The sequence below is a fragment of the Orcinus orca genome, chromosome 4, assembly GCF_937001465.1.
Source record: "Orcinus orca chromosome 4, mOrcOrc1.1, whole genome shotgun sequence".
Lineage (NCBI taxonomy): Eukaryota > Metazoa > Chordata > Mammalia > Artiodactyla > Delphinidae > Orcinus > Orcinus orca.
The window spans coordinates 82,332,425-82,357,213 of NC_064562.1; the positions used below are offsets into that span (position 1 = coordinate 82,332,425).

At 44.5% G+C, this 24,789-nt stretch overlaps 1 protein-coding gene across 2 annotated transcripts in view; it reads left to right on the forward strand.

Annotated features, from left to right (window-relative positions):
* Positions 1-15,851: 15,851 nt before the first annotated feature.
* The window catches only part of USP46 (ubiquitin specific peptidase 46), a 62,632-nt gene continuing 53,694 nt past the window's right edge, over positions 15,852-24,789 (forward strand). The window contains exon 1 of one of the 2 annotated variants that reach the window (XM_004268276.3): positions 15,852-16,440. In XM_004268276.3, coding sequence (XP_004268324.1) covers positions 16,405-16,440 — 36 coding nt within the window. In that variant the 5' untranslated portion in view covers positions 15,852-16,404. Of the gene's footprint in view, positions 16,441-18,865; positions 19,006-24,789 lie in introns of those variants that run through there. The other variant, XM_033425444.2, reaches the window with a different exon arrangement.

Consider the following 24,789-nt stretch of genomic DNA (forward strand, 5'->3'; position numbering starts at 1 on the left):
GACTTCATTCCTTTTATGGCAGAATAATATTCCATTGATTGGACATACTAAATTTTGTTTACGTGTTTATCAGCTGGTGGACAGGTCAGTTGTGCTGTGGTGTGTTCCACATGCTGGCTGATTGCTTTTTCCTGCTGCTGTTCAACTTGTGTCTTTATCCTTCTCTCAAAGACTTGAGAGAAACCTCACATTGTTGAAAACTTGGTTGTCAGACTTTAGTGTGTGAAAGAACTACCTGCCACACTTGCTAAAGGTGCAGAATTCCAGGCTTATCAGCGGAGAGTCTGGTGTAGTCTGATTGGAGAGGGGACCCAGGAATTTGCATTTTTAACCCACCAGTTGATTCTGATGCAGGTATTCCCAGAATACACTTTGAGAAATTCTGCTAGGTATCCCTAAACCTTGATTTTAATAGCACTTGACATTTCACAGAAAAGCCATAATAGCAACTGGTAGATTATTATTATTATTATTAATTTTTTTTGCGGTATGCGGGCCTCTCACTGCTGTGGCCTCTCCCGTTGCGGACCACAGGCTCCGGACGCGCAGGCTCAGCGGCCATGGCTCACAGGCCCAGCCGCTCCGCGGCATGTGGGATCCTCCCGGACCTGGGCACGAACCCGCGTCCCCTGCATCGGCAGGCGGACTCTCAACCACTGCGCCACCAGGGAAGCTCGCAACTGGTAGATTATTGACTAAGACTTTTAAAAAACAAAGTTGGAAATATTACTATAGGCTTACTATAATAAAAAGGGCCTAAGTTAATACCCTGGCTGATGTCTTCTGGGTTGGAGTTAGACGTTTGCAGGAATTATGGCCAGGAGAATTGTGTTGTGGTTGTTAATTAGCCACCCTGGAGTGAGTGAAGTAGCCAAATTTAGTTTTAAAGGCAATGAAAGCCAAATAGCCTCTAAGAATTAAATTACTGCACCAATCTTTACAGTATTGACCTCAGCATTTACAAATGTGCTCAGATTGATTAATTAGAATACTTCTTGATTCAGGAAATTTTAATTCTTAATCTGAAGCCATTTTCTGTTAGGTAACCAAGAACAAAGTAGGTTGTAAATATTCTAAGAGGACTCCTCTTTTCCTCTAGACATAGGCTACAACAAAGTACAACCATGTTTGCTTCAACACTTTTTCACTATCTAAATAGTGCATTTTAAACACCCCAAACTCCTGAGTATGAAGAGTGGTTTTCCCTTAATTTAATGACAAGGGTTTTATTCCTTCCTTCCTCCCTCCCTCCCTTCCTTTCTTTTTTTTTTTTTAAATTTCTTTTGATGTTGACCATTTTTAAAGTCTTCATTGAAGTTGTCACAATATTGCTTCTGTTTTTATGCTTTGGATTTTTGGCTGCATGGCATGTGGGATCTTAGCTCCCAGACCAGGGATCGAACCCTCATCCCTTGCATTGGAAGGTGAAGTCTTAACCACTGGACTGCCAGGGAAGTCTCAAGGATTTTCTTTCACTTAATAGATGAGTGATGATTTAAAGGTCTTTTAATGGTTCTTGAGCAGCCAAAGTAGCAATAGCAAATGGAGTTCCATAATGTGGGAAAAAAACCACCAGTGCTTTTTTGGGCTGTGAGAGAAAAAAATGGATTTCAGGATATGAAAACTTAGTTCTGGACATTTATAGGGGAGTTGCCAGTAGAAGGGAGTGCTTAATTCCTGAGTAATAATAACCTCAACTTCTTGACTCATTACCCTGACTTGTAATGGATGAGTGCCTACAGCAAAAGTATATTTTAAAAAACTTCTTATTATGAAAAATTTCAAGCATACCCCCAAATAAGGAGAAGCTTCACATACGCAGCACCAGTCTTCAGCAATTAGCAATATTTTGCCAATCTCATTTCATCTGCCCACCCACCTTTATTTTTACTCAGTCATTTTCAAGGAAATTCCAGACATTGTCATTTCACCAGTAAAAATTTTAGTATGCATTTCTAGATTGATAAAAACATTTTAAAACATAACTATTTGCCATTATTACACCTCATAATTTTTTTTTATTATCCTCTAATACCAGGTCTATGTTCAGATTTTCCCGATTGTCTCAAAACTCTTTCTTTACAGTTGTTTTTTTCCAATCAGAATCCAAACAAGATCCACACATAGCATTTGGCTGTGTCTTTAAGTCTCTTTTATTTGATAACGATCCTCCTCCTTCACCTGATCACTGATTTGTTGTAGAATTTGGGTAATTTCTCCTGTAAAATGACCCACATTCTGGATTTGTCTGTTTCCCCTTACTGGCATTTAGTGTGTTTCTTTATCTTCATTTAACTTCTTTCTTTTTCTTTTTTTAACTTGTTTGTTTTCTATAAACTGGAGATTCAAGTTGAATTTTGGGTCGAGAAAACCTTCCATACTTCTGATGCATCACGTTGCAAGGCCCGTAATGGCACACTTGTCCCATTTTTCTAGGTTTTATTAGTGGGTTGAGGTGGTGTCCTCCACTACCAAGTTAGCCATTACCCTTTCACTGAATGGCTTTAGCTTCCACTTATGCTCATTCCTTAAACTCTTGTTTCATAGCTGTAAAATAAATTACAAATTTTAAAACATCACTCGTCTTTCTCTCAAACACTATTTGATTACCCCCAAAAAACGGGTCATATGGGAAAGGCAGGGTAAACTCTTTTTTTTTGCCTAGGCCACCCCCCCCAATTTCAGAGTTGTACAACCTCGATAATTACAGGAGGGTTTCATATTATCATGAATTCAGGATTTTTATATTCATCAAAAGTATGTTTTTAAAATTGATGTTGGAGATGGAACCATGAAGCGTTGGCATCAGCCTTCTGAGACAGCGTTTCTCAAAGTATGGCCACAGACCGTATATATCAGAATCCCCTGGGGCATTGGTTAATATGTAAATTCCTGGTCCCCATCAAGACCTACTTGGTCAGAGTCTCTGGGAGTAGAGCCCTAGAATCTGCATTTCTAACAAACTTCTCTAGGGATTTCTAAAATAGCTATGGAATGGATAGCCTTATGGGATTACCTCATCAGAGCTTGGGGACAAAACACCAAGTGGGTACACACCTGAGCAGTTACTTTAAAGTAAGGTCACAAGGGCTTCCCTGGTGGCGCAGTGGTTGAGAGTCCACCTGCCGATGCAGGGGACACGGGTTTGTGCCCCGGTCCGGGAAGATCCCACATGCCGCGGAGCGGCTGGACCCGTGAGCCATGGTCGCTGAGCCTGCGCGTCCGGAGCCTGTGCTCCGCAACGGGAGAGGCCACAACAGTGAGGGGCCCGCGTACCGCAAAAAATAAATAAATAAAATAAATAAGGTCACAAGATCAATGACCACTGATAATTCAAGAAAACAGAGGATGGATACATTAACTCCTTCAAGAAGGGCCCAACAGACAAGAGTAGTACTATGCAGTCCTGGACCCCATACAGTGCTCTACCCTGGTTGAGACAATCTAGGTTCTGACTACCCATTGTTACTAGAACTCTGGGAAACTTTCACAACAGTAAATCCTGTACAGCGTGGCTCCACATGACATTGAACTAATCTCTCCTGTGGATTCCCATGGACCACTGTTGTTCACATCTGTAGCCTCAGATCCTGCACAGCTGCTGTCCACTGGGCTCCAGAGACTCCCACTGCATGATATGTGTCATCACATCAGGTAACATGGTTCTGTATCCATTAGGACATGGGGTGCCATTTGTATTTGAAGGATCACTTAGTACTGTTCTCATATGTCCTATTTTTGAATTGCTTATCTCCTCTAGGGAACATACTTTCAATATTTTATTAAAGTCCCCGAATGCTTGACATTTTGAGCAACAGATTTGTTTAGTTGGTTTTTTATATAAGTGATGATCCATTTTTGTAATTTCATTTGCCTTTATTTATTGAATTTTAAATAGCATTGTTGAATGCACTGACTCATGGGGGTTGGGGGATGGGGAATACAGATGCTTAGAAGAAGAGCCAAGCTTGCAGACCTTGCCAATTGAATTTTCTACAGATTAGAGAAAGCTAAACTACGTCTCTCAGCATGTTTCTACCCATGTACTTGGGAAGAGAAAATGGGAATCAGGCTCCTGGGGCATAACAGAAGTCCCAGATCTCCCTGAATGAACGCATCCCCATTGTCTGTCAGTGAAGCTCTGTATTATGCCAATATCCAGCCCATGGAAAGAGCATGGCAAAGGACAGCATTGGGCAATCCAGCAGGGCCCTGCAGGGGACCGGAATTACACGCACAGCCTGTTTCGAGATTCTTCAAGTTGCTGCCAAAGCCCTGGCATGGAGCTCCAGGCAGAAACCTGGCCTTGATACCATTTGATAAGGGCAGGAGTCATAAATTCAAATGCCTATGGGGGCCAGGAAGGCAGCATAAAGGAGTGAAGAGGCCTGGACAGGAGACTGGTGGATTAGGGAAATATGTCCCCACCGAAGGAAGCCACCCATCAGCTTCTCCTGGCTGTTACCAGGAACAAGGTCCCTGAATGGCTAGAGCTTTTGATATTTCAAGAAAGGCAGATAATCTGAATTTTTATGTGAATTCTCTAGATCTCAAATGTTGGCATTAATTCAAATAGATTTTAAACACTGCAATGGTTAAACTAAATATGTCTGTGCGTCATTGTTTTGGGGCTTTTGATTTAAGGAAATACAATACCTTAAATTAATACCGCAGTGAAATAGAGGAGAGCTTGTATTTCCCAGACCAAGATGGTAAAAGTTAGAGTCTATAGATGGTTTGCTGATGCTGTTAGCAGAGACTCAAACCATGAACTTTTTTTTTTAAAGAAGACAAGAATGTCTTCTTTTCCTTCTTTGTTTAAAAATAAATTTATTTATTTTAATTTTGTCTGTGTTGGGTCTTTGTTGCTGCGTGCGGGCTTTCTCTAGTTGCAGTGAGCGGGGGCTACTCTTCGTTGTGGTGCATGGGCTTCTCGTTGTGGTGGCTTCTCTTGTTGCTGAGCACGGGTTCTGGGTGCGCAGGCTTCAGTAGTTGCAGCACACGGGCTCGGTAGTTGTGGCTTATGTGCTATAGAGCGCAGGCTCAGTAGTTGTGGCACCCGGGCTTAGTTGCTCCGCTGCATGTGGGATCTTCCCAGACCAGGGCTCCAACCCATGTCCCCTGCACTGGCAGGCGGATTCTTAACCACTGTGCCACCAGGGAAGCCCTCAAACCATGAACTTTATAGGGATAAATTAGCTATATTTTGGTCAGTAGCCAGAGGCTAGACATTTGTAATTGTGTGCCATCTGTCATCTAGAAGCTCTGGATCAATGTATATAGATCATTGCAGAACCATAATTCAAAGTCCATGGTCTATTGATTGTGGGTCAATGGTGACATCTTCCTACAAGAAAGCCATCACATTATAGAGCTAGCCCCCTGACCCCCTTGAGTCCTCAGAGGAAGACAGAGCAGAGTATTTACATGGATTGCTTTATAAAACTCTAAGCCTTGACTTGCTGGCAAAGAAAGTAGTGAGAATTTAGGCAGACTGCTTTGCCTTTCTGAAGAGTGATAGCCAGATAGCATGTTCTGTTGAGATTGGATTTCAGTGTTGAGTTGTCTTCTAATTAGTCAGAGAGAGAAAGCATGGCTATATAATTACAACATGTGGACAGAGTGTTCTTTCATGGTTAACTAAGTGCACTTACAAAATTAATCTGGACTCTGGGAAATTAAGTTGAGTTTAAAGAGAAATTTTAGACTTAAGAAAGCACATTGAATAAAATTTTGGGTATCCTATAAAAGACCAGGGGTGTATGGACTAGAATTCTAGTTCTACCTCTGTCTGCAAACGATATGGGTCTTGATCATTTAACCTCTCCTGGTTCCAAGTTGGTTGAATTAGATGAATCTAACTGTAATATTCAATTGTTCTACAACTTCATTTTTTTTAAGCTGGTTGTTTTCTGTTACTGCTTATAGTCGTTGACTGTTCATTTTTCTATCTTGTTTCATTTCGAGGAGATATTAGATGAATCCTTCTGTTTGCTAGAAAAAAAATGGATGGACCTGTCACATATCTATGTTATTATTTTTATACTAGTTGGGACATGGACTGCTCATTGAGATGGGCTTAAAAGGAAATAGGATGATGTGGAATCAGTACCAAAAATATTTTGATGAGCATTATTAAGTTATATATGGTTCCCTCTGTTCTGCTATAAAAGGAAACACAATCGTTGTTTATTAAAATACAGTATTTTAATACCACAATGAAATACACACACACACACACTCACCAAAATGGCTAAAGTTTAAAAGTCTGATAGGTCTCCGGCCTCGCTCCCGGGATACCCATCTCGGCTAGGGGGTCACTGCCGGTGCCCGCGCGGGTTGGCGCGGCGGCCTTGGGGCCTGGGCCCGGCCACCGCCTCCTCCTCCGCCGCGAGCTCCGAGGGGCCGCGAGATGCAGCCGCGGGGCCCTCCCCCCGGCGTAGTCCCCCACTAACGGGGACTTCACCTCTGTCTCCTCAGCAGACTTGGAAGACCAGCAGCATTGGCATTACTGGGCTCTAGTAATGCAGAATCTGCCTTAATCATAATTTACATTTTGACAAGATAATCCTTCAGTGATTCATATGCACATTAAAGCTTGAGAGGCGCTGATCGAGAATATTATGAAAGATCAAGAAAAAGAGGAAAATTTTTTATAGCTAAAAGATCAGGGGCAGTTTAATATTGGTAATATTTTGCCACATTTTGTATATGTAGGACGGAGGGAGTATGTCCATATGCAAGGGGCTGCCTATGAGGAAGTCCCTTACACCAAGAAATGGCTTAATAAGAATGGGATTTTAAAAAATTCATCATACATAATAAATGCTATGAAAAGGAGGTTCAGGGACTTCCCTGGTGGTGCAGTGGTTAAGAATCCTCCTGCCAATGCAGGAGACACGGGTTCGAGTCCTGGTTAAGAATCTGCCTGCCAATGCAGGAGACACGGGTTCGAGTCCTGGTCTGGGAAGATCCCACATGACATGCCGCAGAGCAACTAAAGCCCGTGCGCCACAACTACTGAGCCTGCGCTCTAGAGCCCGTGAGCCACAACTGCTGAGCCCATGTGCCACAACTACTGAAGCTCACGCACCTAGAGCCTGTGCTCCGCAACAGAGAAGCCACGACAATGAGAAGCCTGCGCACCGCAACGAAGACCCAATGCAGCCAAAAATAAATAAATAAAATAATTAATTAAAAAAAAAAAGAGGTTCAAAGGTGGAAGTGGTTAACTGCAGGAAGGGATCTAGGAAGCCTTCAGAGACAGATGAGATACATTTTGAAGGAAAAGGAGGAGTTTTTCAGGTTGAAAGAGGGAAGAGCATTCACTTAAAAATTATGCAAATGCAATAATTGGTCGAGGCAGTCCCTGTATTTTATACTTCTCAATCTTCACAGACCTAAAACAATGCTGATTTAGACCATGGAAAAAAAAAAAGTCTGATAATATTAAGTATAGGTAGGATGTGAAGCAACAGGAACTCTGACACTCTGCTAGTGCAAGTATTAGTATGACCACTTTAAAAACCGGTTTGGCATTATCACCCCATTTGAACACATGCCTACCCTATGGCCCAGCAACTTACACCTAAATGTATATCCAAAAGAAATGTGTGCCCATGTTCACCAAAGGACACATATAAGAACGTTCATAGAAGCATTTTTGGTTTTGTTTTTTGCGGTATGCGGGCCTCTCACTGCCGTGGCCTCTCCCATTGCGGAGCACAGGCTCCGGACGCGCAGGCCCAGCGGCCACGGCCCACGGGCCCAGCCGTTCCGCAGCACATGGGATCTTCCCGGACCGGGGCACGAACCCGCGTCCCCTGCATCGGCAGGCAGACTCCCAACCACTGTGCCACCAGGGAAGCCCCATAGAAGCATTTTTGGTAATAGCCTCAAGCTGGAAACAAACCAAATACCTGATGGTGTTGAATTTGTATATAAACTGTGACATCTTCATACAACACAACACTATACAGCAACAAAAACTAACAAACTGCAGCTTTTCTGAGCAACATGGCTGAATCTCATAATACTGAGCAAAAGAAGCCAGGCAAAAAAGAGTTACACACTGCATGATTTTATTTATAGCAACACAAACAGAAAGCTCAGGCAAAACTAAGCTATGGATTTAGAAGTCAGTGTAGGGGTTACCTTTGGGGGAGAGAGCATAGTGGTTGAGAGGAGTGTGGGCGAGGACTTCAGGGTGCTGGTTATGTTCTATTTCTTTACCTGGGTGGTGGTGCACAGGTGTGCCTGTTTTGTGACAATTCACTTAAGATTTATGCATGTATTTATGTTTTAATTAAAAATTAAATTTTCTGAATGTTTAAGTTAAAATATTAAAAACATAGGAAGGTTTCATGCTTTGTGCTTAGACATGATATCAACAGCTCTTTTAGTAATAACCTATAGAAATCAATAATAGCTGTTGCTGAAACATTCTTTTATAACAGTGACTTCAACTAAATGGCTCATAATTACCCACCCCCAAAAGAAGATAAGTAAGCTATCTTGAATTGTCCTTTTTATTCAAAAAGAAAGTCTAAACAGCAATGAGTATAGTGTGCTGCAAATGGAAACATCTACAGTATCATTGTTTCAAAGGTTCCAGTTGAACCAGAATTCCATCAAAAACAGCATATATCACTTGTAATAATTTGAATCAATTAGTACTCTTGAAACTTTTGAATCTATTTACCTAGTTCATGCAGAGCTTGAAAGGCTTATCAAATGAGTATGTATAGCATTCAGAGCCGTCAGCTCCTCAGAGCCTATCTCTTTTTGGTCACTGGTAACAGCGAGTGATGACTGGCATGTGTATAGTGCTTTTCAAGGTACATAGCACCACAGCCACCAGTAGGAGGATCTGCTCATGTGGCCTTATCAATGTCACCCTTCATTTGGCTGTCTGACCCTATTTTCTGAGAAGAAATGCAAGAGTAGAACCCTAAACCTTCACTGGGGACAAAGTTGTACAGTGAGAGAGTTCAGGACAGTCTTATCTTGTTTTCGATGAACCACATGGTTGCCAGCTTTCTAGAAGGGCATGATCACAAAAGGAGAATTACAGGTGTTGCTGCCTGAGGGAAGTCTCATTCCAGGTGCCACTTGTGAATCCCTGCCCTTCCACCAGGTGGCAGTGGTGGTCGGGAGGCTGTTAAAACTATGGAAGTGATCACATATGGGCTGGGAGCATACTAGGGTATAATCTGGTGAGAAGGCATACATCTTTCCTTTATTGTAAATAGTGTTTATGGACATGGAAGGAATGTAAATGCCCCCAAAGAAAGCCTGTTCGAAATCTGATTAGGCTATTAGAACAACTATTCTCTTACCCTAGAGAGTCTTCTTCTAATCTTATCCTTTCAATCGCCCATTCAACAAATATTTATTGAGTGCCTTCGATGTGCCTTACTATTCTAAGGGGTATGGCAGTAAACAATGCAGTCAAAACCTCTAAGGAGCGATGGAGCGTCTATTCCTGTCTACTAAGAAGATGGAGGCCATCTCATGTTAATTTCCTCAATCTGGGATGTACTTCCTCCTTTCCAAAGCTCTTGGGCCCTTGACGTGACCCGTACCCTTCTAATAAGGGCACTCCACCAAGCCTTACTTGTAGATTCACTAGCTCCTCACATTTTGATGACAAATGTACTAATAATTATGGTAAAAGGGATAAATAAGATGACCAAACCCTTCCATTGATTCCCTTGCCTCCCTTAAGGTGCTGAGATCTCTCCTTATTTTATGACCAAATCTCTCTAGAAGTCTTATTTCTAAATGAGGGAAGCTCATTTGCTTCAACTTCCTTGCCACACACTTACCTTCTAAACCCTGCCCTCCTCATACCCGTGAGGGCTGTAAATTCTATATAATTCAGATCAGAACTTGGAGGAAAGAGAAAACCACCAGGAAAGCAGGGTGGTGAGTAAAATGGTTCTGATTAAGTGAGCCAAGTGTTGTAGGTAAAGAATTAATTACCTGTCAATTATCTGAGAGACTCCTGTGTGCACCTAGCATTGTGCCAGGCATTTCAGGTTTCTAAAGAAACGTCAAGGGACTTCCCTGGCAGTCCAGTGAGTGAGACTTTGCCTTCCAATCCGGGGGGGCTGGCGGGGTGTGGGTTTGCTCCCTGGCCGGAGAGCCGGAATCCCACATGCCTTGCAGCCAGGAAGCCAAGGCATGGAACAGGAGCAAAGTTGTAACAAATTCAATAAGGACTTTAAAAATGGTCCACATCAAAAAAAAAAAAAAAAAAAAAATCTTAAAGAAACGTCAGAAGTGACCTCTGATAAAAACCTACCAAGAAAGGTGAAACTGGGAAGTCTTCCTCTGGAAGTGAGCTTTGAACGGAGTTTTGAGGAGTGAGTGGACTTGAAATAGAAGGAAGAATAATCATCGGAGGGTGAGGCTGCAGGCCTGGAAGCATGGAGAGTGATGTAAATATTTGATTTAAAGGAGGCACTTGCAAACAAGGCAGAGACCCATTCCATGAAGGTAATTTTGAGCTCTTCAGTTGTCTAGTTCCCTATCTCTTCTCCCCTTGAAAGCCGAACACCTTTAGTCTGTTTTCTCACCTCCCTCTTATTTATGAATCCATTCCAATATGGATTATCTAATATCCAGTATCCTAACTGTTCCATGCAAAGTGCCTTTGATAGAATTCAAAGAACTTTTGAGTAATAGGTTCTGGTGAAATAATGCTTAAATGAATCTGGGCAAGTTACTTAAACTCTCTGAGCTTCAGTTTTCTCTAAAATGAGGATTATATATATATGCCTTCCTCATAGGGCTGTCAGAAGGATTAAATGCACGTTAAAGTTTTGGTCAAGAATTGAACATTGTTACTATTATTAATCATCTTCTTTGATCTCTTAGCTGTTTTTGATACTTTCGACTACCTCCTCCCATCTTAAAATACTCTGGAGTTTGCGATGTTGCATGTTTGTTTGCTTTTCTTCTACCACGTTAGCAGCACTGTGTTAGTTTTCTTTGGCTGCTCTTCCTCCGTCTGATCTTGCATGGGGGAGCTCTTTCTGACTATCCCTTTATCTATTCTCAGTCAAAGCTCCTTGGCAGGGCTTCCCTGGTGGCGCAGTGGTTGGGAGTCCGCCTGCCGATGCAGGGGACGCGGGTTCGTGCCCCGGTCCGGGAAGATCCCACATGCCGCGGAGCGGCTAGGCCCGTGAGCCATGGCCGCTGAGCCTGCGTGTCCGGAGCCTGTGCTCCTTAACGGGAGAGGTCACAACAGTAAGAGGCCCGCGTACCGCAAAAAAAAACCACAAAACTCCTTGGCAGGACTTCCCTGGTGGTGCAGTGGCTGAGAATCCGCCTGCCAACGCAGGGGACACGGGTTTGAGCCCTGGTCTGGGAAGATCCCACTTGCCGCGGAGCAAGTAAGCCTGCACGCCACAACTACTGAGCCTGTGTTCTAAGAAGACCCAATGCAGCCAAAAATAAATAAATAAATCCATAAAAAAAGAAAACCTCCTTGGCAAAACTCTTCCTAGGCAATTTCATCCATAACCACATGTCCTCTGTTATCTTCTATATATTAATTACCTTTAGGTTTATCTCCAGTCCAGACATCTCTTCTGAGCCCCAGTGGTACCTGATATAACTTTTCAGGTGTTTCATGGTTATCTCCAACTCAACACCTCTGAAACCAAGTTCACTTCTCAACCACCTACACCTGCACCTTCTCCTCCAGCATTCCCTATTATAAAAAATGACATTCCTTTTCATTCTAGTCAGAAACTTGGGTCTCATCTTTGACTTATCCTTGTCCCTCATCCCAGTAAATCACCGAAAAAACTACCTCCAAAAAAATGTCTTTCATCTATCTGCTTCTCCCCTTTCCATTGCTATTCCTTACCTAAACCCAGGCTCCCAGCAGCTCTGGGACTCCCTTTCCACAGATTTCTAACTGACCTCCCCTAGAGCCCTTTTGCTCTCCTTCAACCGTCTTTCCCCACACAGTAGCCAGCTACAGTCATCTCTTCTTTCAGTTAATCAAAATGTATTAACAAATAGAAATCGAATCATGTTCCAACCTAGCTTAAGAGTCCTTCAATGGCATTTCAGTCGGCACTTCAAAATAAGCCAATTGTTTCAAAGACTTAGGGAATCTTAACCACGCATAAATACACGCATGATTTTAGATGCAGTTTCCCCGTTGTAGGGACTCACTCCAAAGTTAGCTTATCCTTATTTTACACTAAGTACGTGCAAAAAGTAGTGAAGACATTCATAAACAGTTTCACATGAGAAATCGAGCAGTACGAGTGCTGTGACTGCCTTCTCTTATCCTCGGACCACCGGCGCCTCACACAGCAAGCATCTGGCCCAAAGCATGTCTTCAGGATTTGTTTGATACATGATGAAAAAGGGAAAAGGCTGTCATAAAGTTCCTCACAGAGTTGAAATATAATCCTCAGAAACCAGTTTGGTTTTAAAGTACAGTCAGGAAAATGTTTTCCCCTGAGACAGCCAAATGTTTACTAGCACTTGCATCTCACATGAGCTGCAATAACCTATTTGGCAATGAGGAAAAAAAGGAAAGGAACGAATGTGCCAGGCACAGTGCCTGAGACCGGATGAGATTTTTTTTAATGCACAAGACAAGGTTCCTTCCGTCCAGGAGCTTCCAGGCCACTTGGAGAGAGGCAACTGTCCAAATATTTAATATCTGATTTCTTGGCTGCTCTTACGGACAAGGCCCCGTGTCCTTCTTAGGTGTAAAATGGTGAGCAAAAACAGACCTCTCTCTCACTTCACATCTAACGAGGGTTGGGAAGCACACATTAATCAATCAATCGCATGCACAATAATGATAGCAGTGTCACTTATGTAGTGGTTAGTGCATGTCAGGCATATTTTTTGTACTCTATATAGTAACACCCTATGAAGGGGCCTCTTCTTATGGAGACAGAAATTTCCACATAGAGAAGTTAAGACACTTGCCCAAGATCATACACCTATTCCAGAGAGTCTGGATCCAGGATTCGTTTTTTAACCACCCAATCTACTGCCTCCATGCTGTGTGCTAGATGGCATAAGCATATTCACAAATATAAGGTCCGTGAAGGGAAGACTGATGGTGCTGTAAGAACATACGACAAAGGCATCCCATCTTGTCTCAAGTCATCTGAAGGCTGAGTGGTGTTAACTAAGCAAAGAGGGGAAGCAGGAGGGGGCACTGACACAAAACTGGTAATGACAGAAGGGTGAGCATGGAAACACCTGGATATAGTTCGTTGGTGGTGGTGGGAAGCAATCTTGGATGGCATCAAGGAGGAGGCAGATCTAGAGGAGGAAGACCTGGAAAAATCTATGGAATGGGTAGAGAAGAGAGGAAAAGGAAACACCATGAATTCAGAATGAACCTGATGAATTTTGGACATAGGGAGACAATGGTGTATTAGAATTGTTTCAGTTGTGAGCAGCAGACACTCAATTTGAACTACCAGAGAAAACAAGGACTTTACCACCTTGAGTTGCTGAAGAGTCCAGGATACAGATCTGGCAGCCACAGGATAAATGATGTCGTTAGGATCTCTTTTACATTTCTCAGCTTTATATTTCTTCATTCTCAGCAAGTGGAAAGATGGCAGCTCTAGATTTTATCATATCAGCTCAGCAAACTCAGGAAGGGGAGCACTTCTTTCCCCAAAGACCCAGGGCCAACTCTCATTGGCTCAGTTTATATTACATCCTCCTAGCTGAACCAGTCATTGTGGCTGGGCCACGAGGTGCTCTCATTGGTCAGGCCTGGATCATGTGCCTTCATCTGTTTAGTGCTAGCCTATGTTCCGTCTCTCCATTTGCCCACTTTTCCCAGTTTTAACTCTATACTTTTATACCAGCTGGCCCCTATGTGTGGAACACTTTTCCTCAAAGTTCTCTCATTAGCTTGTCAACATTTTCATCATTTTACCTCTTACCACCTCCAAGTAATGTTTCCTCCCTGAACAAGGCTGAGGTTACAATTATTCTTCTTCAACTGATGCCTTTTCCAATTTAGATCTGTGAATACCAACCTTGTAGTGGTGTAAAAATGTATTTAATTATTCATGAGTCTGACAAGATCTGCTGTGTTAAATTGATTTGCTGTGTTTGTAATTCACTGCCTGAGTTTCAATCTGGATGTTTGTCTATATTGAACACTTCAGTTTTAGGCTTTAGGCTGTTAAAAGGCATGCAAAGGATGCCTTGCTAACGTAGCATTCAGTAATCGAGTGATGTTCAGTTTTCATTATGTCAATGGCATTTTCAATCCTGTGGACTTTGCCATCCATTATGCCAATGTTGGCAGAAATACTGAACTCTATTATGGTATAAAATTTCCATATCATTTAAGGTTTTGGATTAATGCCTTCATAGTGGAATGTCTGTGAAATTGAGTCCCAAGGCCTGAGTTTTAGCCTTGAGGTTGCTCCTGAACTTGTTTTATGACTTTCCTCAAGTATTTAAACCTTTCCAGGTGTCAGTTACCCAACTGGCCGTAAGTTGGGTGTTTTGCTGCCTTCTCCTCTCTTTAAGGTGCTTGGCCAGATTAGCACACTAACTTCAGTTGTAACATTTGGTGAACATGATTGAGGTAGGATACTTGATACCCTAAGCCTTATTTTACTGATCTACAAAAGGCGATTATAATAGCATCTATTACCTGATGATTATGTTGGTGCCTGAAGATTACGAATGTAAAGAGCATCATGAATGACAATGGCAAAAAATTAAAGCGAGCTATCATCATCCTCAGGATCTGTTTGGAAATAAGATGTAGGCAGAATGACTCAACATAAGCAGGAATTTATTCCTTAAATCCATTAAGTATACAGAGCCAAGATGACCCCAAGGAAACTTTAGTCGCTGTTGTTTGTCTTATTTCCATCCCAGGTCCTAGGGATGTTAGCAATCGATGGTTCTCAAATCTTACAATGCCTAACACTAAACAGATAATGGAGGACAGGAAGCGTGCTATTTTCCCAGTATGTTCCTCTTGGTTAGATAAAAGCTATCTTCAATTATATTAACTTCTCCTCTAATTCGATTTGTCATTAAATATATTGGTTTAAGAATTATCATGCGTTGCGCTTGTACAACTTCTCTGTTGAAAGCACTGAATTGCAACCTTGTATGAGAATTGTTTCACACCTTCGGAAATGGGCTCCTCCACTTCACAGGAACATATCTGCTAAATGGTGTGGATTCGCGCTTTGAGTCAAAACCCACGACCTTTTATGCAGGAAATGTGTATAAGCCGATACAATGACCCTTCTCAAAACCTAAAGAGGTTGGGTGCCCGCATGAGAGGTAGGTATTTCTAGAAGACGCGGAAAAGTTTGGTTTTCGTTCTTTCCAGATTCAAATCGCTCCTTGGACCGTCCCTAGTCCTTGTCCAGAACCGAGACTTTCCCTTTGTACCTGCTAATGTCACAAACTGGCCGAGCGCGCCGTGGCTGGCTTCCCCTCAGACCCAGATTCCTGTCCCCTCCCGGCGCCCTCGATCAGGCAGCCGGCCCGCACTGTCCAGGGCTCTGGACACTCCCGTGTTCTGACCCCATTTATTTCTTGGGTCCCCGCGGGTGCCATTTGGCTGGAGCCCCGGAGAGAAACGAAAAGTTGGATGTAGTCACCCCTACCCCTTGCCTCCTCCACTCGCCCAAACATAAAAACCCGGGGCTGCTGGGGGCCGCGCGGCAAGAAAGAAGAACAAATGATCGAAAGCGGCCCCCTGTCCCCGGCGACGTGCCCCGCTTCCCCGGCCCGAGGGCAGCCCCTTCCGCCGGCCGACACCCCACGCGGGCGTGGTCCCTGCTTCCCGGGCGGTGCCGCGGGCCGGAGGAGGCCGCCGACGCGTCGGGGTCCGCGCGGGGGACCTGCGGCAGCCGCGCGAGCGAAGGCCTGGCCGCGCATTCCAACCCGTTCAGAGTGAAGCAGGACATCAGAAGAGAAAAAGAAAAAAGGCCGAGCCGGGGTGGCCGGGGGCGCGGGCGGGCGGAGGAGGGAGGAGGAGCCGCGGGGACCCGGGCCGGGGCCGGGTCGGGGTTGGGTCGAGGCCGGGCGCGCGGCGGGAGCGCTCGGGGCGCGGGCTGCACGCGGCGCTCGGACCGCCCCTCCTCCCGGCGCCGCCGGCCGCGGCCCAGGCTCCCTCGCTCCGCCACTCCCCGCCCCTCCGCTCTCCCTCCCGCCTGCCGCCTTCCCCGCCCTCCCCTCCTCCTCTCCTCCCTCCCGGCCTCCCTCTCCCAGCCAAACTGAAAGCCGGACCCCAGGCCGCCTTCCCGCCGCCGCCGCCGCCGCCGCCGCTGCGCCCGGCCTCCCCGCGAGCGCTTCACCATGGCCGGTTCTGTTTTCACCTTATAAAGATGGCGGTGCGGGATCGCTGTAACCTTTAGACTAATGACTGTCCGAAACATCGCCTCCATCTGTAATATGGTGAGTGGCCGCCGCCGCCGCCGCCGCCGCCGCCTCGGGGGTCGCGCCCCAGGCGCGGCGAGGCGAAGAAAGGGAAACCCGAGTCGCACGCCCGCCCGGCGGCCGGTGGGGGTGGGGGCGGCGGGGGCGGCGCGGCGCCGCCAGAAGTTCCCGGCCACGGGGCAGGGCGGGCCGGTTGCGGCCCCGAGCCCCCCGCCCCCTTCTCGGCCCCGGGACCGGGGACCCCGCTTGCCGGTCCCCGGGCCGAGCCGCTGCGCCTCCGCCCTCGGGTTGCGGTGGAAGCGTCTTGCGGGGGAGGCAGAACCCGGACGTCCCGGGGGACCGGGTTGGAGGAGAAGCTGGTGGGGGGGGGGGGCACCCATCCTGTCCTTGCCACAGATAAGCGCTGCCGGACTCCCTGACCGCCCTCATCTCATTTTTTAGTTCACTCCTTAAACTGTATTTAAGATTCACTTTGCAGAGGCAGTAGGTGTATCTGGTGAAATCTGAAATGTGATAGAGCTGTAAAAAAGTGCAAAATTGTGGTTAGGGAAGTGAACTTCTACCTGGTTTAGGAAAGCATGGCATTTGCTTTGGATGCCTCAGTTTTCCCATCTGTGAAAGGGGGACAAGGTTATAAGGCAGTAACAATTAGAGGCCCTAAGGGTGGGGCCGGCTGGGGGCGTGGAATTGGTCTCCAGGATTATCCTGCCTGATCCACTGTAGACCTAAGCGCGGACTGGTGGGCGTGGACACCGCAAGGGGACCTTGCTGGGCTCCAATTTGGACTGGGTCCATGACGTGGTGATCACTTTAACTTGGGTTTCTCCCATTGCTTTCCCTTCGTTTTCATTTTCTGCAGGAACAACCTCCAGCCCTTGGGTCCCCAGGGTGCATCCTGCTGGTACCTCTACTTGTCAGAGCCTTGGAGAGCACAGCTCGCCCCTGGAGTAAGGCATTGCCTTCCTGTGCAGGATGAGAGAGTGTGTGCTTTGCCTTAGCTCTCCAGGGTTCCCCCGCCCCGCATCAAGTCTCCCCTCCCCCGAGCTGAGTGGAACACATGCTCTTTTAATGCCAGTTTGGGGGAACCTCCCTTGAAGCTAATAATACAGGCCACTAAAGGGAATCTGAGGAGGCTTGATTGAGAAGCCTGGGAGTAAGGTGATCTGGCTGCCCTTCCCCCATCACCCAGCTTTATAAATCTTCTGTCCCACATTCTGTTGCAAGATTAACACATGGGAAAGGAGCATTAGGGAGCCATGTGTTAGCTCAGGGGTGGAACCAAGACCCACTGGTGCTGGCTTCAGTTTTCAGCACCGTTGGACACGGCTACCGCTGTGGTCGGCAGAGCAGTTGCTGGGCCTTCCCAGAGTGATAGCTGCAAAGGTACTGGTGCAGGACCAGATGTGGTGAGTGGCTCCTGGCACGTTTACATTTCCTCTCTTCCTTCCTTCTCCACACAGAGACAGGTCTTCTGCTCCTTCCTGTCGAGTGGCATTAATGTCGCTTGGTGCAGTGAAAAGATGATGCCTTTCCTCTCCATCTCTCTGTCTGCTAAGACCAGCTCCTGAGGGGAGCTCTGAAACCAGAGCATCTCCAATACTCTCTTTCGTGCCTGCTGGGGTGGCCTCGGGCTTACAGGGCAGTGAAGCTCTTGGTTGTGTTCCTGTCCTGCTTGTGTGTGGCGACACCTCTCTGTATTGAAGCAGGCTGGAAACTTGAGAGCTAGCACGTCCCAAGATGAAGTCAGTCCCCTGCTTTTTTTTTTTTTTGGCCCTCAGTGCAGTTGGGGCTTCTTGGTGGCACACCTGAGTAGAATGTCACAACCTGTTTCCAGTGAAACTTGGCCAGGGAGGCAAGCTGCAGGGAGGACATGAGAGGAGCAGGCTAGCACTGTGTCTGGAAAGTTGGCATCTCATATGGAGTCCCTAAAAAGGCCCCAAATTTAGGGTCATCACCCAGGTGAGGTGAGGAACCAATAATTCATAACTAGGGAGTCTTACGTTTCTAGTTTCTATATGGACACTGTGCCTGGAGTAAGTGATATGAAGAGCTTGGGCTCTAAAGTCAGACTTCCTGGGTTCAGTGACCTGCTTCTAACATACTAGCTTTTCGTCCTTGAACAAGTTGCTCTCTCTGCTACTTTCCTTATCTATAAGAAGGGGATGATAATGGTTCCTACCTCATGGGACTGTTGTATTAAGTGAGTTACTGAGCCTAGTATGTAGCAAGTACTCATTGAGTGTTAATTGTCATCAACATCATCTTTCTCGTTATTATGTCATCTTCAGTGGTTTAAAGGACAATGGGTTTGATGTCTTCTTGTACCTGATGGAAGCAGCCACTAAGATAACCCACATGTTCATTTATGCAAACCAAGCTGACTGCAGTATAGGGAGGCTGGGACGGGAATCCTTAACTCCGCCCCTTATAAAAGGCTGCTCAGGTCATCGTGGCCCCTCCCAGTCTTGCTTCCGACAGAGGAGGCTCCGTGATGAAGAGACTGCTGTCTTTTCACTTGATCAAACATACGTTTTTCATTGGACTTCTCTTTAGATTCTTCACTTGATGATGCATTGTTTCCAGGTAGGTTTTCTATGGGTCTCTCCTCACTGTTTCATTTCTCTCTGGGGCTCTTACTGATCCTTCCCACTCCCAACTCCATTTGGTCCCAGCTGGTCTGAGTCGTAGTTAGAACGAGTGGCGGGGTTTTTTTTTTTTTAAGCAGGTCATTTGGCTTATTTTAAACAGGCTGATGTGTGTCCAGAAAGAGTGTTAAAAGATATCATCCTTCTAGGTAAGCCTTGTACAAACCGACCTAGCATTGAGAAGTGGATTTGTTTCATCCAGCGGACAAGAAAGGACCCAGCAGAGCAGGAAAAACCTTGTAGCAAATCCTTTGTGTGATTGAAAAATAAACACCTTCTCTTTTCCCCACACTTCTTGTGCCAGTTTTAGATACAGGGGTTGTGGAAAATATTCACATCCCCCCACTTGTCCCCTACCCCACTGAAGTTTTACATTCCATTGGCAGTTTAATGGGAGTTCCCGTTTGTTTTAATTTCACTTCGTGTGAATTCCTGCCATAGTGATTCTTGATCAACTTGCTTAGGGCTTGTCAGCTTAGCCACACAGCATGTCTGGTTCAGAGATAGTAAAGCTTGTTTGGCTGGTGTGTTGTAATTTTTAAAATGTACTAGCCGCTACCAAGCATAAGGAAATGTTCCTTGTTGATAATCTTGTGACTTTTGTCCAGACCAATGGATTTAACTTCCTACATATTTTTATGGCCCTACAAATGGAAGGTTTTTTGGGGGTAGATTTTCTGTTTGAAGAGCCTGAGGACTTTTCTAAAGAGGAAGCATTTGTTAGGAGAAACCAAGTGTGCCCTCTAGAAATGTGACTGGTACTGATGCAAATTGGCCTAAATCATCAAATCTTAATTTCACTTGTTAATAGCGCTGTAAGTTGTGCCACGGAAGAAATGCTGTGTGTCAAATAGATTACATTTTGTTCCTGAAAATGGCCATCTGTTGAGGACCTTTATGTTACTGTTGGCACATATTATGTGCAGGTACTTAATTGAATGAGGTGAGTCCCTGTCCCCAAGGAGCTCAGTGGTTTCTTATCTTGTGGGTAAAACATTGGTAAAGATGAAACAATTTCAATGCAGTGTGGTATCCACAGGGTTAAAGGTTGAACAAAATCTCAGAAGCGATTCAGTGGACTGATGAACACAGCAGGATGTTTCTGTAATATAACTTGCATTTGACTCAAGTTTGACTATTTTTTTTATTTGGTATGAGGACATGATTATGGTCAGCGTAACTTAGAACTGGAATCTGTGCCATTGAGTGTCTCTCCAGCTAAGCCTGAGTCTAATGGTGCCTCTGGACAAATTGTTATATTTCTTGGGACCTTAGTTTTTTTCCTCAGCTTGTAAAACTGATATATATTTTTTTGGTTGTCAGAAACTTCTTAGTGAGTAGTAGTTTCTGGAGTCTTGACTTGAGTGGCTAACGACTTTGTTTAAAACTGTATTGAATTTACCAGATATTACCATTTCAGCATTCATTGAACAACCCCAGGATATTATTGGACACCACTGTGAGTGCCAGATTTGAATTCTTGTACATAGATGAAGTCACCTTGATATGAAGGGGAAGTAAAATTAGTAAACATTTGTAACAACGCTAGAGGATTTTTATAGAGATCACTTTATGTTGGTAAGTCAGTTACTTATTTGAGGCAAGTGTTTTGAGAATAGTTGAAAAAAAATTTTAAAGTTATTTAAAAATATGTAAATCTCAAAATTTGGAAGAGATAACTTGCTTCTTCCTCTGTTACTGTTACTCCTTCCCGTTGTCAAAGATAATTGGAAATCGTAAGTTGAGTTTAATATGTCAGCTCGGAGAGGTTAAGGTCATGTGTGAGCGTCTCCACTGATACTTGTCAGATTTAGAAATTGCAGCCTGAGGTGGCATGGGTTAATGTTTAAAGAAAAACTCTGTTCTTCTGGCCTCTCAGATCTAATATGGAGGAGTTTGTGTTGGGTTAGGACCTGACAATTAGGTCTACAGATTCTTCTTTGTTTTTCTTGGAATCGTAAGGGAAAACAAAGCTGAATGACAATATTTAGTTAGAATTAATGTGATACCATTTTCTGGATATCAACTATGTGTGTTCCAGTTCACCCAAACAATAAAACCTATTTATTTATTTTTCATTAATGTGGAATTTTGGTGTGTTTGGGTTGTAACTGAAAGTAATTTTCAGTTTTGATTCTCTTGAGCAATTAAGAGAAGATTGTCTAGTTCACGTCTTCCCCCTCCCTCTCCCCCCTGCCCCAGTCTGTTTAGTTAGTTTGAATGAGTTGAGGTTTTATGATGGTATTTAATTCTGTGGTATCATCAGAAAGGTATCTCTTGGTGGTTTTATCTCTGGCCTACCCACAGAGCCAGCCCAAAGCAAATCGATTGGGAGAGATGTAAAAAAATGGTGTCTTTTAGTCTAGTTAACTTTTCTGGCCTAAGTATTTTAATGTAACTTCTTACAATAAACCTTCACTTGTGGTGGAACCAAATGCTAGTCTAAGGGTTTGAAAGGCCTTGCTGATCTTTTACGAGAATAGGCCACCCCAAAATGAACCGGCAAAAACGTTTCTTGAGGCAGATAAATTCTGTGTCAGCAACCAACCCCGGCACTAAAGGCTTTTTGGAATATTTCTGTTCTGGGATTGTGGCTTCGAATTTTGGGGATGTCGTAAGTCCTCTACATGGAATTTTACCACAATTCTGAGAATGATTATTTGCCATGGGTAGTTTGAAGAGTGAGAGGGGAACCCTGTTGGTTCTCTGAGCTTTCCATTTGTAGGTTCAACCTTCCTCCTGCCCATCAAATTCTTTTTAAAAAAAAGAAAAGTATTTATTTGGTTGCGCCTGGTGTTGGTGGCGGCACGCGGGATCGAGCTCCCTGATCAGGGATTGAAGCCGGGCCCCCTGCATTGGGAGTGCGGAGTGTCAGCCACCGGGCCACCAGGGAAGTCCCCATCAAGTTCTGATTCCACTCTCAGAACCCCCAACTGCTCTCAAGTAGCTCAGACTTGGGACCCTTTTTCTAGGTGGTGATAAATTTCAGGCCTACAGAAAAATATGGAGACTGATACGAGTGAACACCCAGTATCTTCCATCCTGTGAAGAAATAAAATATTATAAATACAAGTGAACCTTTCCCCATCTCATGCCCTTCCCAGCAGACAATGACCACTCTTCTGAATTTGGTGTTTATCACATGTTTTTATACCTTTACTAGATATGTAGGTCTTCATAAACCAGATTTGCGTTTTGCTTCCTCATGTTTGTAATGCTGAACAATTTGTTTGCTTTTGTTTAAATAATGATTTTGAGGTTTATCCATGCAAATACATGTAATTCTAGGTTATTTTAGCTGCTGTATAATATTCCATCACATGAATGTGCTACAATATATTAATTCATTTTATTGTTGGATTAGAATTGTGTGTGTGCGCCATGACAGTTTTGAACCTGTCTCCCTGTGCATCTGTTTAGAGTTTCTCTGTGGTGCATACCTAGAAGGGAAATGGCTGGTCAAAGGAAATGGGCATCTTTGACTCTAATATATTGCCTTATTTCTCTCCAATTTGCATTCCAGCCAGCAGGTTTGGGAGTTTCAGTTGCTCCACATGCTTGCAGACACTCAGTATTGTTAGACTTAATGTTTTGCCAGTCTGATGGGTGTGAAATGATATCTTTGTGGTTTAAAATTTGCAATTTCTTGTTTCCTAGTGAGGCTGAACATCTTTTCATGTGTTTATTTTGCTGGGTTTTTTTTTTTTTTAAGAAGATGTTGGGGGTTGGAGTTTATTAATTAATTAATTTATTTTTGCTGTGTTGCGTCTTCGTTTCTGTGCGAGGGCTTTCTCTAGTTGCGGCGAGCGGGAGCCACTCTTCATCGCGGTGCGCGGGCCTCTCACTGTCGCAGCCTCTCTTGTTGCGGAGCACAGGCTCCGGACGCGCAGGCTCAGTAGTTGTGGCTCACGGGCCTAGTTGGTCCGCGGCATGTGGGATCTTCCTGGACCAGGGCTCGAACCCGTGTCCCCTGCTTTGGCAGGCAGACTCTCAACCACTGCGCCACCAGGGAAGCCCTGCTGGGTTGTTTTTTTCTTTCTTTTACTATTAATTTTTTTTAACACCTTTATTGAAGTATAATTGCTTTACAGTGGTGTGTTAGTTTCTGTTGTATAACAAAGTGAATCAGCTGTACGTAGGCATATATCCCCATATCTCCTCCCTCTTGCGTCTCCCTCCCACCCTCCCTATCCCACCCCTCTAGGTGATCACAAAGCACCCAGCTGATCTCCCTGTGCTATGCGGCTGCTTCCCACTAGCTATCTGTTTTACATTTGGTAGTGTTATATATGTCCATGCCACTCTCTCCCTTCGTCCCTGCTAGGTTGTTTTTATTTTTTAATTTTATTAAAAAAAAAAAACTTTTTATTGAGGTATAGTTGATTTACAATGTTGTGTCAATTTCAGGTGTACAGCAAAATGATTCAGTTATACACACATATATATATATATATATAGTTTTTTAGATTCTTTTCCATTATAGGTTGTTACAAGATATTGAGTAGAGTTCCCTGTGCTACACAGTAGGTCCTTCTTGGTGATCTATTTTATATACAGTAGTGTGTATATGTTAACCCCAAACTCCTAATTTATCCCCACCACCACCACCCTTTGTGCTGTTTTTTTGTTTTCTCTTTTTTCTTTTTCAGCCGCACCACACGGCTTGTGGGATCTTAGTTCCCTGACCAGGGATTGAACCTGGGCTCCTGGCGGTGGGAACGCCGAGTCCTAACCACTGGACCTCGAGAGAAGTCCCTGTGCTGGGTTGTTTTATTATTTTTTTTTTTTAATTTTTATTTATTTATTTTTGGCTGTGTTGGGTCCTTGTTGCTGTGCGCGGGCTTTCTCTAGTTGCGGTGAGAGGGGGCTACTTTTCGTTGTGGTGCACGGGCTTCTCATTGCGGCAGCTTCCCTTGTTGCGGAGCACGGGCTCTAGGTGTGCAGGCTTCAGTAGCTGTGGTGCTCGGGCTCAGTAGTTGTGGCACACGGGCTTAGATGCTCCATAGCCTGTGGGATCTTCCCGGCCCAGGGCTCAAACCCCTGCATTGGCAGGTGGATTCTTAACCACTGCACCCCCAGGGAAGCCCTGGGTTGTTTTAAATCCAGGGGCTCGAATCCAGGGGCTCGAGAGCAGTTTTCTAGGGCTTGAAAGTCAGGATTGCGGTGTTGGTTTTGTCTGCACGTAGGGAAGGAAAATGAAGGGGAGCATCAGGGAGACCAAAGAAAAAGTCAAGCAAGATAAGGATGGAATGGAAGATAGAGGCTGAGGACATGATAACAAGGTGGGGAAAATGTAGCAAAAGGATTATAGACTAGAATGGAGAAGATAGTCTTGAGTGTTGAGAGGAAATTTGGGATCTTTTACTGTGCTAGCCAGGCCTCAGTTCAAGTTACATCGTTCATGCCTTGTTTAATCGAATTTGACTTTGGTGAAAATCATGTCTGGGGCCTCTTCCGGTGAGAATAGCAGCAGGGCTGGACCTGTGGAGCTTTGTTCACCCAGTTGCTTTTTGAAGTTCTTTTAGAAAGGCAACGTGAAGTTAATGTTCTTCCTGAAATACATTTCTTTGTCCTTCAGGTTAGATACACTGTGCAGGAAACCAGTTTTTATCAGGATCTGCTTGAATGTACTTGTGGAATTATGATCTCAAGTATTTAGAAAACATTCCCTGTGCTTTATTTTAATTTTCAGAGTATGATGAATGTCACCTTCTTGAACGCA